Here is a 16,319-nt window from a genome sequence, read left to right on the forward strand (position 1 = left end):
CGTAAAATGAAATGAGGATGGACAATATTCTTTTGTAACAACAAAGTTCAATAAATAAATGCTGGCCTGTGTGTGTGTGTGTGTGCGTGTGTTTGTGTTTCAGGGTTAATTTTGCTAATCCAGAAACTCATCTATAAATTCCACCACCTCACCCTGTGGATAACACACAAAGATACAGACAATTAGACAGAATTCAGGACATATTTGTAGACAGGATATTCATATCAAGCATGTCTACAGTTCTCATAATTAATAAATAATATTATAATACAAAATATAATAATTCAAGCCCTGAAATGGAAGTTTAGTTGCTCCTAGCACAAAAATAATAATTATGGTAAGCAGAAATAAAATGTTCTTATTACACTAAATAATACAAATAATAGCTGGTTATTTGTTTTAATTCATTTCTTTTTATTTTAGAATATTAAATTTGTATCAATAATACAAATAATGCCTACAAGCAAAAAATATTTCTTATTAAATTATAATTATTAATTTAACAAGATTTTTATATTATTCAAAAATAATAGCGGATTGTGCGTTTCAACCCATCAGAATTTGAGAAATATTATTGAAAATAATGGTAAGATTAAAAAAATATTTCTAAAGACCCTACATAAATAATAGCTGCGTATTATATTTGATTAAATAGTTTGTATTAATCTTTTATATTAATAAACAATGTATTATCAATAATATTAATAATAGTAATAATAAAAACAAAAAAATCACGGTATAAATAATATCAACATATTTTGGAGGGTTAATTATTTTTTTATTCGTAGGATGTTTCTATATAAACAGACCTACTGTAATAATAATGACCTGAGCCTGGTTTGACGTGAGCTGTGCTTTGCTGCGACCTGCTGGACATGTTTGAGATTGCAACCTCTCAAGGATTTAAAAAAAATAAAATAAAAAAAGTCACCTCATCATCACTGGCTAGATGCTTTCTGGAGAGGTCCAACATCTCCGTCTGCATGGTGGTCTGGTTGTAGTAGCGCACCGCCTCCTACAAAACACACCCGATGTCACAAATGTTGCTCTTTTTGCTGTTGTGCAATAACAATAACTATGGTAATTATGTGCGCGACGGACCGCTCTGGGTAGGAAGTCGTCGTCGGTGAGCTCCCACTTGTCCTTGTGGAACTTATAGTAGGCCACGTTGTTGTTCATCACCTCGTCGGCGGGGTCGAAGAGCAGGTAGCTGGTGGCGCACGGCACCGCGTTCTTCAGATCCTTCACTGCCGGCGCAAAAACGGAGGCTTCAGCGCCGATGTCATCGAGCGCCACGGCCGACGCGGGCAACTCACGCTTGTAGTAGGCAAACTGCAAGTAGTGGTACATGGTGGCCACAAACTTGTCCACCACGAAGCCGCCCACCACGGGCGTCAGGTCGCTCTCGCACTGCACTTTTCTCTCCAGCACCTCCGTGTAGTGATCTGCAGCAAAAAGTTGAGTGTTAAAATGACTCCCACAGAGTCAATTTCAACACTTTTTCCCGGTTTATATAGCTCCACACGCTACAGAGGTGAATGAACATTTTACAAATAGCTAACCATTTTACACTGTACCAGAGTTACTGAACAACCTAATAGGAGTAAAGTGGTAACACTGCTGCGATATATTTAACAACCTGGTTAGTGTTAGTTTCACTCCCAGAAGTGTTCAATATATTTCTTTTTTTTTTTTTTCCATTGCAAGAACACCCATTACACAAATTAGCTTTAGGTGAATTGATTATCCTCACTTCACCCTAAGTGTGAAACCACTACATGACAGGACATGGAGAGAATTCTCTCCTCGCCGAGTGATGTGACTCGATGCAGAGTTGGTTAACGCTAAACTCTGTCAAATAACTCCAACACCAACTTCCATTTAAACCAGACAGTGTTAAAAATACACTTTGGGGATTGAAATAAACTCTGAAAGATTTGACCCCAATATTTTAACACTCCAATTATTGCTCTGTGGAGACAACAAACGCAAAGTGTCCGCTAAAATATTGGAACACCCGCCTGCACTTTTGAAGGCTTGAGAAAAAAAAAAAAAAAAAAAATCGATTGACTCTCTTGAACTGTTTAAGAAGTGTCGTCAAAAGCCACCTCTGCACGTGCACGTTGAAAGTCTGGATGTTTTTTTTTTTTTTCCCATCCAAACAGGATCAGCTGCCTTGCCAAAAAATTAACAAGGGCACTTATGTCTTCATTATCTTTAGATCCTTTTTAGTGCCGCTCAAAGATGTTGCAGCTCGTGCAACCACAGGATCCAGTTGGACCAGCGAACCACATCAATTCGAAACTGTACAAAAAAAACCTCCGCCCAAAAAGCTTTGTAGAAAGGGCAAGACCACAACATGTGGGTGTGATTGATTACGTCACGCAGCGTTTGAGGTGACATCTTGAGAAATCTTGGGCAACCTGTCTTGAGTCCAATGAGCCTTGTGGACAATTTTGCACTCAATTCAAAAGCGCCAACCAAAAGTATTGGGATAGTGGAAGAAACCATATGGCGTCTCCAATGCACTGACCGGCTATGTTAAGGTAGAAGTCTTTGAATTCCTTGACGTCCCTGGGACCCTCGGAGGCGGCCAGGCACTCGTCGTAGACCTTAAAGAAGTCTCGCAGGGCCAACTCCATGTCGGACACCGACGTGCGGAAATTATCGCCGTTGTACGCCCGCACGGCCCGAATAAACAGCATCTGAAAGAAAAAACAACAACAATCCGTTTATTTGGGATGCCAAGGAAAAGCGGATGAGGTTAAAGACATCGGGGGTGATACCTCGTAGGATTTGGTCTCCAGGTCTTTGAGGTGCTCCTCGGCCCCGGGCAGGCTCCTGTAGTAGGCCATGTTCTTTTGCATCATTTCGTCGTTGGGATGCTTGAGCAGGAAGGTGTGGGCGGCCGACACGGCCTTAGCCAGCCTGTCGGTCTGATTGAAAAACAACCCGCAACAAGTTGGATATTCAAGTTTGAGGCAGACGTTTTGGGGAGGGACTCGGGGTTAGAAAATAATGTGACCCCGCTGACACCAAATTGGGTTGAGATATTTATCGTATGAACGCGTCTGTCATCGGACGCGTGGAAAAGTGTCAAGAAACCAGGCCTGATGCCGTTTAAAGAGGGCGTTGGCCATTGTGGAGAGTACTACCTTGCGTCTCGAGGTGTGGTCCTGGAAAATGATGGCATCCTCCACACCCATGTGCTGTTAGCATGCAAATTAATTAACCTTATTATACACTTCACGCAAAAAAGGTCAGAGCCCAGATTCAAAACGTGAACCTCTGTACTGTGAGGCAGACATGCTAGCAGATAATCGTCCACCATGAAACCTAAAAAAATAAAAGTAATTCAACTCAAGTATTTGTACTTGTTCTAAAAAAATTTTTTTAAAAAGTGGTGTTGGTTCATTTCTGTGAGACAATCAAAATAAACGACTTTGTTGCACTCCTCATCTGGTCTCACCTTGAAGTACGCGTACTGCAAGTAGCGGTAGGGCTCCCTCCTCTCGAACTCGTCCAGGGTCTCCCGGCTGGGCATGGACTGCCTGAAGGCGGGCAGCCCGTGCTTGCATCGCTTCAGGCACTGGGCCCTCTGGAGCACGTTGCCGAAGGCTCGCAGCTCGGGGAACTCCGCGAACCTGCTCTCGTCTTCCCGGCGCACCGAGCTGCAGTTGAGGTTGCAGAAGGCCTCGCTGTCCCGCAGCAGCCGGTAGAGGCGCAGGGACACTTCGATGTACTCCACCGTGTCCGCCCATTTCTCCTCCGTGTACTGGTCCAGCGCGTACTTGTAGGCCGACTCCAGCGGCATGAGCTCGCTGCGGGGGAAGCTTCGGAAGCTGTACTTCTCGTACTGGCAGCGGACCGAAGCAAGGCCGAAGATGAGCAGCAGAAGCGACAGCACGGTGGGTGCCATGTTGTTTGTTTGGGACGGCCGACCCAACTCGACACACGTAGCCGGACCGAGGTTCTGAGGAGGAGTCGAGGGTCCTGGAGCTGCTCCTCCCAAATCACAACTTTTTTTTTTTTTTTTTTTTTAATTATTATTATGTAGGAGCACCATTAACAGCCAAACAAAACAAGAGGGTATTACTCAAGTTGTGTTTGTTTTTGAAGGAGGTTTCAGTTTTTAAAAAAGGGCCGACATGTTGGTACTCGAGGGCACCCCGGTGAGGTGTCCCTCCCACTGCCACGTAGAGACATTCCTCCCCGCTCTTTCCCGTCCCAAAAGTTCCAAAACAGCCCCAAAACTTACTTTGACACGAGTTAAACCACCTAAACACGCAGTTTTCTACTTTAAAATAATTACAGTGTCGTTTAGTTTAGTTAATCGAGTCGTAAACACGGAAGTGGGATGCTACGTACGTGCGTGAGTCACTGCGTGGGTACGTGGAGACCCCTACCACGTTGACAGTTTGCCGAGGATCCACTGCGCATGTGCGATACGTGGTACCCTGAACAAAAAGTTGTCCCATTCAAGCCTGGGGATGCGTCAAGTTGTAGTAGACTATGCTAGGCTAAACACGGAACTAGTCCAAATAAAATCACACCAAACTAATCTAAGCGTTGCTTTTTGTTCGTTTGTGGCTCACAATACAACTGCTTTACGCCAATTTATGAATTTTAATACGTTGCATTCAGCAGAAAGCTGTTACAATTGACACTGTAAGCTTTTATTTTGTGCACTGAACCGGATGTTGCATTTGTATGGTCTAACTTGACTGCGGGTCCTTAAAGAGTAGGCAGGGACCGGGAAGGCAGAACTTTGGTCCAACTCGGCGTAGACTGCAAGGAAACCACCCGGGTAAGGAAGGAAATAAGGACAGGACAGAATAAGGACGTTCCACCATCTGCTCAAAGTCGATTCATACGCACAACAAAAATGCAGCGATGCATTCACCGGTTCGGGTGTCTGGCGGTTCTGGTGGCGCTGGCTGCATGCAGCGCGCCCCTGGCTTCGTTCGACGACATCGTGATCGAGAAGACTTTCGTGCCAGAAAAGTGCGCGCGCGCCGTCAAAGTGGGTGACTACGTCCGGTACCATTACATTGGCATGTTCCCGAACGGCAAGAAGTTCGACTCCAGGTGAGCCTCCCGCATGCACGCACGCGCAGTTGCTACACTGTGAGAATTTCTTTCGGCTTATGGATTGGTACCGAGAGCCACGCAGGCAACATGTCTGAGCTGTGCAGGGGTCGCACATGTTCATAAAGAACCCTGCCGAACCCAAATAGTACTTGAAAAAAGAATGAATGCAGAACATGGAATAAATGTATACTTTTATTGAGAACACTTTCTGAGTGGTCAGTTCAACAATGTGAACATAATGTGATTCAGGCCCATTTTTCCCTGCACTGCCTGGGGTCCATTCATCCCCAAAGAGGACACGAGACAAAATCGACTGAACTTGTTCAAACAAATTGAATGCTCTTTGTAACTCTTTGTGCTCTCAATTTGGTTTGCTTAATGTGAACAAAAGTGGTTCAGGTTCTCTTTGCCCTGCATCACCTGATTCAGACCCAAAGTGGACTTGGAGAAAAACGTGACTCCTCTTTTGATTGGACTCGGTGTGAAAGCTAAAATCGAATCCTGTTTTGCAACACTCCAATGTGGTCTTGAACTGGTTTTGCTAATGTGAACACAAAGTGGTTCACGTTCATTTCGCCTTGACTAAAGCGACTGTCTTTTTGTGTTCCAGTTACGACCGGAGCAGCACCTACAACGTGTTCGTGGGCAAGGGCCAGCTGATCCAGGGCATGGACAAAGCTCTGGTGGGCATGTGCATCAACGAGAGGCGGCTGGTTAAAATCCCGCCGCAACTCGCCTACGGCAAGAAGGGATACGGTGCGTTTGATTTGTATGCAGTATTATAATGACTTTCATTGATTTTTTTTTTTTTTTTTTTTTCCCCCGCATTATTGTGATTTAATATGTGATTTTTTTTTTTTCAAAGTCCTCTTGGTAGTCAGGGTTTAAAAATGATGGTTTCAGGTCTTAAGGCTTCATGGCCAGCATTGGGATTTCACGTACGGATTTGCGTTTGCGTGTCTTTCAGGCGACATCATCCCGGCGGACGCCATCCTTCATTTTGATGTGTTGCTGCTGGACGTGTGGAACCCTCAGGACGGCGTGCAGATCAAAACCTACCACACCCCCGCCGTCTGCTCCCGCAAGGTGGAGGTTTCCGACTTTGTGCGCTACCATTACAACGGCACCTTGCTAGACGGGACGCTTTTTGACTCCAGGTATTGTACATGCAAAGTTCTGGCTATGTGTGGATTTTAAATATTATGAAACCAGGAAAATTGTCTTTTCGAAGGACAGCTTCGTTTCAAATTTGCATTCAGATCAAATATAAATGTAACCTTTAACAATGTCAATATAACTAAAAGCAGAGTATGAAGGCATCTAAGAATACAGCATTCTTGCGGCTAAATTGCGCCCCCTAGTGGCGCACCATGAATTTTCACGGTACTCCAGTTGGGCCACTCTGGGCCTTTTGTTCAAGCAAAGGCGTGTAGTGTCTGTTTCAGATGCTTTGCCGAACTGCATAACCACAATAGCGCTATAAACGTATTAGTATATGCTGAATTAATGGTGTTCAGGCAAATATAATATGCCATTATGTATTTGTATTAACCGCATAATGTACAACCGATACTTGTATATAAGAAATAAGTTGCCAAAACCATGCAACCGCCGCTGTCCCGCCAGCCACACCCGCATGCGGACGTACGACACTTACGTGGGCATCGGCTGGCTGATCGCCGGCATGGATCAGGGCCTGCTGGGGATGTGCGTGGGCGAGAGGCGCATCATCACCATGCCGCCGTCGCTGGGATACGGCGATAACGGAGACGGTGAGCAAAAACAAAGCGACTTTTTTTTTTTTCGTGCCTGTATCCCGCTGAAACAAACGTGCAAGTTGCCGCCCTCCAGGTAGCGACATCCCGGGTCAGGCCTCCCTGGTGTTCGACGTGGTCCTGCTGGATCTGCACAACCCCAGGGACGGCATCACCGTCACCAACCGCCAGGTGCCCGAGCCGTGCCCCCGCAAGTCAGTGGCGGGAGACTTTGTGCGCTACCACTACAACGGAAGCCTCTTGGACGGCACCTTCTTCGACTCCAGGTGAGTCACAGCTGAGATGGGTGCATTTCCCCTGCCAGCCACAAGGTGGCAGCAGTCCTCTCTATAGTCAAGACAAGCTAGGTCACAAAAACATTTCATTTTGCCACAAAAAATTGGGAATTTGATCAAGTGTTGGTTTCAAATTTAAATGTGAAATTGTTGCCTTTTCAAACACCATAGTTGCCCACAAAAGTTATCAAAAATGCATTTATTCAGGAAAATTTATATGGTACATTGTACATTTAAATGATAGCTTTCCTCAAACATGAGATTTTCTTACACAAATGTGACCAAAAAAATGCTTGTTTTTTTTTAAAGGGAAAAAGTGAGAGTAACAGAGTAATATAATAAAATAGAATACAAATAATAAAAATCCCATTCGTTGTGCGCTCCTTCTGGTGTGCCCGTCTTGGCCACCAGGAGGCAGTATAATGCAGTCATACAGATGCAAACAAAAAATGTACCGGTACTACTTCTACTACTGCTGTGACTCGAAAAGATGCTGTAATATTAGTGATTTTTCGAAGAGGAAACAGAATACATGCCTGTGTGTATTGTCATATTATTTGGCTAAATGTGCTGCTGCAGTGTTCGAATAATCAGTTTCTCAAACTAAACCATGACTATTGATGCTAACTGTTAGTATATAAATGGTGTTTTGCATTGTTTGTTAGCATTCAGCCAAGGAGACTTTGCAAAAGCAAAGCTATCTGGTTGTTCAAAATGCATGTGGTCACTATTTGTGGCGAATAAAGACTGTCTCTGGCCCATGAATAGCAAAAAATGTTTGTCCCAATACTTGAAGTCAATGTTAAATATTTGAATTATTATTTTTTTTTTGCCCCTGCAGCTACTCTCGTAACCGCACGTACGACACCTACGTGGGTCGCGGCTACGTGATCGCCGGCATGGACGAGGGACTGATCGGCGTGTGCATGGGCGAGCGGCGCACCGTCACCATCCCGCCGCACCTGGCCTACGGCGAGGAGGGCACCGGCCACAAGATCCCCGGCTCGGCCGTGCTGGTTTTCGACGTGCACATCATTGACTTCCACAACCCGTCGGACACCGCCGCCATGACGGTCACCAGCAAGCCGGACACTTGCGACAAGCTGAGCAAGAAGGGCGACTTTGTCAAGTATCACTACAACGCCACGCTCATGGATGGAAGCCTCATCGATTCCACGTGAGTGATTCCGCAGGGAAGAGGATGTGCCAAGGCTGAGGAAGATCAACCCAAACATATTTTTTTCAAGAATATGTTCCCAGCAGACCCTCTAGTTAAAAAAACGCACTCTGATGAATATTGCGTTCGTGGACTATGAGTTAAGCAGCAAAATGCACTTGTTTTTAGCCATCTCTGACGGCGGCCATTTTGTCTTCTGTCGCCTGAAAATGACATCACAACTTCTCACAACGACCAATCGCGGCTGACCTGTTTTCTGAATCTGAGCCGTGACTGGTCGTTGTGAGCAGGTGTAATGTCGTTTTCAGTCGACAGAAGACAAAATGGCCGCCCCCGGAGATGGCTTCAAAACGAGTGCATTAACACTTATCCCACAAACGCAGTATTGCCAATCGTGTAATGGTGGTCTGGTATAAACCTATCGTGCGTTTCTCTGTCTGTGATGTAAGGTACAATTACGGGAAGACGTACAACATCGTACTGGGCGCCAATCAAGTGGTCCCCGGGATGGAAGCTGGGCTGCTGGGAATGTGCGTGGGCGAGCAGAGGCATCTCGTTGTCCCGCCGCACCTCGGCTACGGAGAAGAAGGAGTTGGTGAGTTACACACACACACACACACAAAAAGTGCACATTGTGTGTATAGCTGCGGTGACCAAAATGCAATTCCGGTGACTAAAATGTCCCCAGAGGCAAAGGTATCCAATCCGGCGTTTCATTTCTGGGAACATCAAGCTTCCTGGATTTGATAGTTCCGATTGCGTCTGTGGAGACACATGCACATAAGCTAAAGCTAAGATAAGTGTAAACTTGCCTCTAGTTGACGAGGTTCCGGGCAGCGCGGTTCTGGTATTCGACATCGAGCTGATGGAAATGGAGGAAGGACTCCCTGAAGGCTACATGTTCATCTGGAACCAGGAGGTTAGTGGGGACCTTTTCACCGAAATGGACACCGACAAGAACGAGCAGGTGGAACTGTCCGAGGTACGTAGCCCAAAGGCGGCCATTTTGTTTCGACGCCAAGATTTTTTTGCGTTTGTTGATTGCTCTTTTGTCGAAACAGTTCCGCAAGTACATCCTGCAGCAGGTGAGCGAAGGCAGAGGTCGCCTGGCGCCCGGTTTCGACGCGCAGCGCATCATCGACAACATGTTCAATAACCAGGACCGCAACAGCGACGGCAAAATCACCGCCGCTGAATTTCGGCTCAAAGCCGACGAAGCCGCCTCGCATGATGAGCTATGATGGGTCTCGGAGACGGCGGGGAGATGGTCGGGGAGCCGAAGGGTTTCGGGGAGGGTAGCGTTTAATTTTGTATTTTTTTTTTTAAAGACGAGCAAGATGCTCGAATGAGATGTTACATGAGGGTGGAGAAGTTTTCTCTATCGAGGATCATTTTGAGTCCTCCGAAGACCATACTAAATTCATGAGAACAATCTCCTCCAACAAATAACTGTTGGTTTTAGACTTCGTTTTATGTGTACAAAAAGTGCTCCAGTGTGTGTGTGTGACAACCGAGCCTCTTCAAGTTCCGGGGTAATGGCTACTTTGGTTTTCGTCAACCTTTGAGTCCCTGCAAGCAAAAGTAACTTTGAACTTTGAAATGCAGCCACAGAAATAACGTGTACTTTTGAAGACCTAAATTGTTCCTTCAACCAGAAGCCAGAACCAAAGCTTTACTCACATTTACGATACTGGCATAACAACATCATTCATTCATGTTTAGATGAAATGTTAGTTGGAAGTATCAAACCGAGCTGAAGAGCAACAAAATCACTCCATTCATCTTTTGGTTTAGTGCTGCCATGGAAGTCATCTGGACTTGTCGTTGGATTTCTGTTTGTTTTAATCGTGTCAGTTTTTATTATTCATGTGTGTGTGTGCTGTGAATGAATGACAATAGGAAAGTAGTTCATTGTTATATGGAGTCTTAGGTTCTGAGGGGGTCCCTTTTCTCTGCGTTGAGGGCGCCCACCCGGCCGGGCACATGTGGGCCACTTGAACCAAACATGCAATAGGTGCAATGACGGATGACTTGTGTGTTTTGTGTGAGTTTTGTTGTTGTTGTTGTTGTTTTTATATTTTTAGAACAAAGTCATAATATTGCTAGAATAAATACAACATCTGAGGTCAAAAGAAAGAAAGAAAGGTGTAATTCAAGGATAGAATATGAAAAGAAAATGTCATTTTGCAAATTTGAAAACCAAAACCTTCTGAGAAGATGAACAAAAAAGGTCAAAGTGGTGGTCGAATGTGTGCGCAAGGGCTTCTCCTAGAGTCACGGAGTGCAAATTACTTTTATGCCACTATTAGTAATGTGAATAAGGAAATGTGTGGGAAAAAAAAAAAGAGATTCGTTTGAAAAATAAAGTATCCGTGAGACTAAATGTGTCTTTTGTTAATTATTCTTGGTAGTAGTATTTTATCCAGCAGCTACACGGGATAAAGTGTCCGATTCTTCCTTAAAGGTTGCCTCGGTGAGAAATCCCTTGTTAACCATCGAGAAGTTGTCATAACACTTTGTCTCGTGAGAAAAGATGGAACTTGACACTTTGCACCAACGGGGGCAGGTTAAAAAGCAAAAGAAATAGGTAATAATGTATCATTTGCTGCCTAAGTCTGTTAATTTTCATAATACAAAATTGAACTTGTGCTCTGAGCTTAATACCTCTATGATTAAAGTGCTGGGATGTTTACATTCCTATGTGGACCTGAGGGCCCCAATTTCTACTTTTTTTTTTTTTTCAATTGCAGATAGGAAAGACTTGCTTTGACTTCATTCAGCAGATAGCCCAATCACAGGTGAAAAAAATGGTGTGTTCTTGTTAGAGGAGAAACCCGCCTCCAGTGTGACTGGAGTCTTATCAAAGCGAGTCAGAAATATGAAGACAAAACCACACGGACACCCAAGGATGAGTTTTACTGGCCAGGAGAGACGAACGACAGCAATCTGGTTCAGATCTCTGTCGTTCCCTTCTTACCTGATCCTTATATTGAGAATCACAATGTTAACAGCATTACAATCGACACAAGATAGCTCAGCATTAACACAACATGTGATTTCATTTGATTATAGCCTGATGTTTGTTTGCCTAACCACATCCCCTGTCCCTTTCCTTTGTCTCACTCCCTTATTTAGTCCAGTCATCCCGACCTCGGTTAGGTTAAAACATTCGTAGTATATCATTTTATTTCAGTAATCACACTGCCTACTTCTACCCTGAATATGATGAAACATTACATCTGATAATAATGAAATAACAAGACTTAATAAGAGTCTAAGTATGATGCAGATATAATGCAGAATATATGTGTTACGTGGATACATAATGATGTCTTTGTCTTACTTTAATTGAGTGCCTACTGTAATTGAGTATCTTTACACAGGGAAAAGACCATATATGTTGCGGACATTTATGTTGTGTGACCCCTTCCTAGGTTTACCAGTAAGCGCCAAATATTTTGAATATGTAACATTATGCCATCATTGTGTTCAAAGCTGGACTCGTGACTAAGAAGTTTGGGCTCCCATCATTTCAATGTCAGCTGTCCATTTTTTTTTTGGTCGTTACTAATGACGGTTTTCTATCTCTTTCTGTCTTTTAGAGTGACATTTTCAGCCGGGATGCCTGTGTAATTCCGATTTGGAAACCCTGGCCATTTCTTGTTGTCTGTTAGTACTACTTTAGAATGTTTCTTTTACGAGATAAGTTTGAAAAGTTTCGTTTTAAACATGATCACGTTACTGTCACGCTGCCCGGTCGTCACAAAACAGGGAAAAAAATGCCATTAGTAAGCGCCGTTAATGCGCGTTTTCCACGTTAATCTGCAAATGTAATCACGTTTACTTTCAAATCTATGCCAGCACCAGCACTTCCTGTCTGACAGTGCACGTGATTGACCTTTATTTTGAATCATATCCCACCACTTCCTGTCTGACAGTGCGCTACCCTCCGGCCAGATCCTCTTGTTTTTTTCGATCTTTTTAATGGATGGATTTTTTTTGGGTGATTTTTTTTCATTAATATTTACCACACGGAAGCATGATATCACAAACACCTATCTTCACCAATAAAATGACCATAAATATGCCCCGCCCTCGGCGGGGGACTGGGGCGTGGAACAGCTTATTTTCTGTTTATTAAGCGCCCCCACGCGAGAGTTCAGGCTGTGAACAGATCAATTCTAACTGCCGCGCATTTTGTCAAGAGCCATTTTGTCCTCTATTACATTCAATTCGACAGAGCCATCTTCACATATTCACTTCTTCTTACTTCTTCCCTGTACAGTTTGTCACAAAATAAGTATGTAACCTTTTTCTTATTTGTTTTATTTATTTTTTCCCCCCAATGTCCTCGTTTTTCGAAATGTATTTCGAAGCCAGCAAATGCAGCGACGGTCTAGCTTGTCAGTAAGTGCACCCATATTCTCACGACTCGACAAGAATATTACGAATGTGTTTGATTGTGGAGACTACAAGACAGGTTGACTTAATAAGTTCGAGGAAGATGATTTCTAACTATCCACCAATTTGCTCCTTGTGTGTTTTGTTATTCCTCGGTGAGAAAAAAGTGAAATAACACCGGTTCCCATGTTCGTTGTGTGTAAACATGTACACTTGTTAACACTTGTGCAGGTGCGCCTTATTTATTTTGTTGGCATTTTATTTTTTTTATTTTTTGTCCGGTGTCAGGTCCATTTGTTGTGGGATGTTCAGTTTGTTTCATTGGGTATCTTTTTGTGGCTTCGTATCTTAGTGTTTTATTCTAGCCTAACCCTACTTTTCTTGTGTGAATGAACAATTTCTTCTTGCCTTCCTTGCCTGCTTACTGCAGCGTCATCACCAGGGACGCCCCCAAAACGTTACTAACTTGGGAATATTGGTGACAGGTTTTCACAGGCAACGTGATTATGAATTATTCTCAGAAAATCAATCAATCAATCCATAATGCTGGATACAATTGGGATCTATCTACGTCAGCGGTGTCCAACTTGGTCCTCAAGGGCTACTGTCCTGGCTGTTTCCCATCACTCGCTGCTGCAGCGCACCTGATTAAATGATTAGGATCTTTTTCAATTAAGCTTATTCAAGAGCTTGCTGATGAGCACGATCAATTGAGTCATTTGTGTTGCAGCAGAGAGAGAGAGAGAGAGAGAGAGAGAGAGAGGAGAGAGAGAGAGAGAGGAGAGAGAGAGAGAGAGAGAGACGAGAGAGAGAGAGAGAGAGAGAGAGAGAGAGAGAGAGAGGAGGAGAGAGAGAGAGGAGAGAGAGAGAGAGAGAGGAGAGAGAGAGAGAGAGAGGAGAGAGAGAGAGAGAGAGAGGAGAGAGAGAGTTGAGAGATGAGAGAGAGAGAGAGAGAGAGAGAGAGAGAGGAGAGAGAGATGAGAGAGAGAGGAGGAGAGGAGAGACGGAGAGACGAGAGAGTGAGACGGAGAGAGAGAGAGAGAGAGACCAAACACAAACAAACAAACAGGACAGGACAGCGGCCCTTGAGGACCAGAGCTGGGCAGGCAGAATTTTTCATTTTAATTACAAGTCCAGCATGTGTTTTGAAGTGTAACACAAAGAAGAGGAGCCTCAATCAGTTTATTTACAACTGTGAATATGGAAATCACGGGCACTATTTGCAGCCGTTGTGACTGACGAGGCCACGGCGTTACACCCGAGCCATTATGGCAAGATTCAGACGTTGGGGAGGGAGACTCATGCATGGGACACTTCTGGAAAAATCAGGACAACTGAAATTGTGTAAACAATTGAGCGCTAAATCTCCACAAATAAGTATCACAGTTCTGAGTCCTTTGCATAAGTATTCAAATGATCAACATGTATATAGAAACAAATCTATGCTTTCACTTTATAGAGTCTGTTGGATTGTTCGGCAGATCACCAGGGCATCAGCCCAATTAACAATTCGCAAAACAACGACCTACTCAATGCGTGTTGGTTTTATCCTTTCAAGGATACATCCAATATGCATAAAAGACTCACAAGTCAAGTGAATTTGCTTGTCTGTTCTCTTCTTTTTTTTTTTTTTTTATCTCTGGAGTCAGGAATCATCCAAGTTTTCAGATTTGGGCCAATTTTCTATCCTCGCAAACGCTCTCACCCCGAAACGTGCGACGCCAGAAAAGGGGCGCGGTCTAATCTGCAGCGCTCGCAATTCACAGTGTTATCCTAACATCCATTTCTAGTCAGAATGTCGGTTTGATCTTCTCCCCCCCAGTTGGTCTGCCCAAGCCCAAGGCCTTTTCGGTTGAGATGACAAGTGACGCGTGTTGATATAAAACCCTTTAACAGAGTACGTGATATGTCCGTATACGTGCAATTGCCATTTTCACGTCAATGTGCAACACACAAGATCACTTAATTAGTATTTGGTTAACATATTGGCTAGCATAAAATCACCCATATAAATTCAAGCCTTAATGTAATTAATGATGAATGGAGAACTTTAGCTTTTTGGGAGCGGAAGTCTCCAAAGCATCTCTGGGTGCTTTTGACTTGGGCCTTGTCTACACATAGCCGGAGTTTTTTAACAACCGTATATCCTCCCCCCCCACTCCCCGCCTGCGCTGGAATACACATAAAAAAGGCATCGGACAAATCAGTAAGCAAACAGCGCCGCGAGAATCCATGTTGACGCTAATGAAAACAAGTCGCGCAAGTGACGTCAAAGCATTGTTGTCGTACGGTGACGACGCAAATCTCCGGGTGTAGCCGCCCACACCAAAACGCGGATCCGGCGATATCTGGAGATATCTGGAGATAGCCGCAGATCTCCACTGCGGCCGGAGTTTTGCGTTTTCACTGAAAAAACTCCGGGGACGTTGTGGATGATAGGGCTAGCCGCAGGCTTATATCCGGCGTTTTCAAAAACCCCGGCTACGTGTAGACTGGGTCTTGATCTCCTAGCATTTCCTGTTTTGGGAGGACGGGGGACTTGGGTGACATCTGCCTCCCCACTCTGGCCTTGAACACTTATTACCAGATGGGAGTGGACAATGCGAGAAGGAATAACAAAAGTTGGTGCTGAGTGTTCATTCATGAGAAATAAAAAGAACTTTATTGACACAAAGGGGTCTGAATACTTGACATACCTACCGTAAATATCCAGGCTGACCACACAATGAATTTTATTCAAAAGCCGAGCTCTTTTTTAAATAATTTTGTTACTTTTGTTGAGGCTTGTAATTTTGATTTTTGTGCTAAATGTACTCTAACTTTATTTTTTTTATTACATTTTTTTGGGTGGGTACTTTTGTTACTTGCATTTTTAAATTTTGTAACTTTGTTTTTACTGTAGTTGAAACATTATTTTGCGTATCTTTCACTTAACAAACAAAAATATTTTTTTTATTTTTTAAATTGGAGTTTAATTGTGTTTATGTATGTTATTGTTTACATTTCTGAACTCGATGTAAACCCGCTGTGTAATGCGTTTGCGGTTTGACAAATGGAGAAGTGCCAAATGGTGGCGCTGGCATACTTAATACTGTGACTCCTCCCCTACAATTACATGTTTTTTTTCATTTTAGGTCAAATATATATTTTTCACCCGCTGCCTCGACATTTTAAGAAGTCTATTTTGTACTTTTCATGCAAGGCAACTTGACACGTGGCCATTTTTTTGGGTTGCAGGTGTGCCTCATCAAATTCAAAATATTTGCCAAGTTTAAGCGTCACATCTCCTCAAAAGAGCATCAAAAGGTTGGCGTTGACATTCCAGTTTAAAAAAAAAAAGCTCTGATGTGGACTGCTCATCCCTCTAACCTGCCCTTGTTTCGTTTTTTTTTTTTTTTTTTTTTTGTTTGAGACAGGTAACGTATTACAACTGGTGCTATGGCTCATCTCCAATCACGTTCAAACGAACATTCTGACCACTTTGCCTTTTCCGCACTTCACAGAGGGCCACTCACTTCCCGGTAAGCCATCGTTTTTATCTTTTGGGACAATACCTGAAACTCGGGACGGAAGAAAAGGGACCTCCCTGACTCTTGATTT

The 16,319-nt window shown here is 43.7% G+C and overlaps 3 protein-coding genes across 4 annotated transcripts in view; 2 read left to right on the forward strand and 1 right to left on the reverse strand.

Annotated features, from left to right (window-relative positions):
- crtap (cartilage associated protein) lies at positions 1–4,481 on the reverse strand. Its single transcript, XM_086014965.1, has 7 exons — positions 3,470–4,481; positions 2,787–2,936; positions 2,534–2,705; positions 1,317–1,445; positions 1,102–1,247; positions 932–1,015; positions 1–153 (listed from the first exon to the last, which is right to left on the reverse strand). Exons 1-7 carry the CDS (start codon positions 3,917–3,919, stop codon positions 115–117), a joined length of 1,170 nt encoding a protein of 389 aa, XP_085871091.1. The 5' UTR covers positions 3,920–4,481; the 3' UTR covers positions 1–114.
- Positions 3,539–10,701, forward strand: fkbp9 (FKBP prolyl isomerase 9). 2 transcript variants are annotated; one of them, XM_086014963.1, is made up of 9 exons: positions 3,539–5,088; positions 5,702–5,847; positions 6,059–6,248; positions 6,718–6,863; positions 6,943–7,132; positions 7,983–8,318; positions 8,768–8,913; positions 9,137–9,300; positions 9,380–10,701. In XM_086014963.1, exons 1-9 carry the CDS (start codon positions 4,886–4,888, stop codon positions 9,557–9,559), a joined length of 1,701 nt encoding a protein of 566 aa, XP_085871089.1. In that variant the 5' UTR covers positions 3,539–4,885; the 3' UTR covers positions 9,560–10,701. The 2 variants fall into 2 exon arrangements, with proteins under 2 accessions (XP_085871089.1, XP_085871090.1); XM_086014964.1 differs by having other exon boundaries at positions 3,540–3,908.
- LOC147131927 (uncharacterized) overlaps positions 9,559–16,319 on the forward strand; it is a 19,282-nt gene continuing 12,521 nt past the window's right edge. Inside the window, exons 1-2 of the mRNA XM_086015180.1 lie at positions 9,559–9,613; positions 16,223–16,240. Coding sequence (XP_085871306.1) covers positions 9,559–9,613; positions 16,223–16,240 — 73 coding nt within the window. The remainder of the gene's footprint in view (positions 9,614–16,222; positions 16,241–16,319) is intronic.

The sequence above is a fragment of the Filicampus tigris genome, chromosome 18, assembly GCF_054856515.1.
Source record: "Filicampus tigris isolate MCC_2025a chromosome 18, RoL_Ftig_1.0, whole genome shotgun sequence".
NCBI classification, from domain to species: domain Eukaryota; kingdom Metazoa; phylum Chordata; class Actinopteri; order Syngnathiformes; family Syngnathidae; genus Filicampus; species Filicampus tigris.

Bases quoted from the DNA above. Each gene is read 5' to 3' on its own strand.
- fkbp9 (XM_086014963.1), top strand. From the start codon at position 4,886: ATGCAGCGATGCATTCACCGGTTCGGGTGTCTGGCGGTTCTGGTGGCG. The intron at 8,319-8,767 runs GTGAGTGATTCC...CTGTGATGTAAG, and splicing joins GGAAGCCTCATCGATTCCAC to GTACAATTACGGGAAGACGT. The intron at 9,301-9,379 runs GTACGTAGCCCA...TTGTCGAAACAG, and splicing joins AGCAGGTGGAACTGTCCGAG to TTCCGCAAGTACATCCTGCA.
- crtap (XM_086014965.1), bottom strand. From the start codon at position 3,919: ATGGCACCCACCGTGCTGTCGCTTCTGCTGCTCATCTTCGGCCTTGCT. The intron at 1,446-2,533 runs GTCAGTGCATTG...TTTTTGCTGCAG, and splicing joins CTTCTACCTTAACATAGCCG to ATCACTACACGGAGGTGCTG. The intron at 1,016-1,101 runs GTCCGTCGCGCA...TGTGTTTTGTAG, and splicing joins ACGACTTCCTACCCAGAGCG to GAGGCGGTGCGCTACTACAA.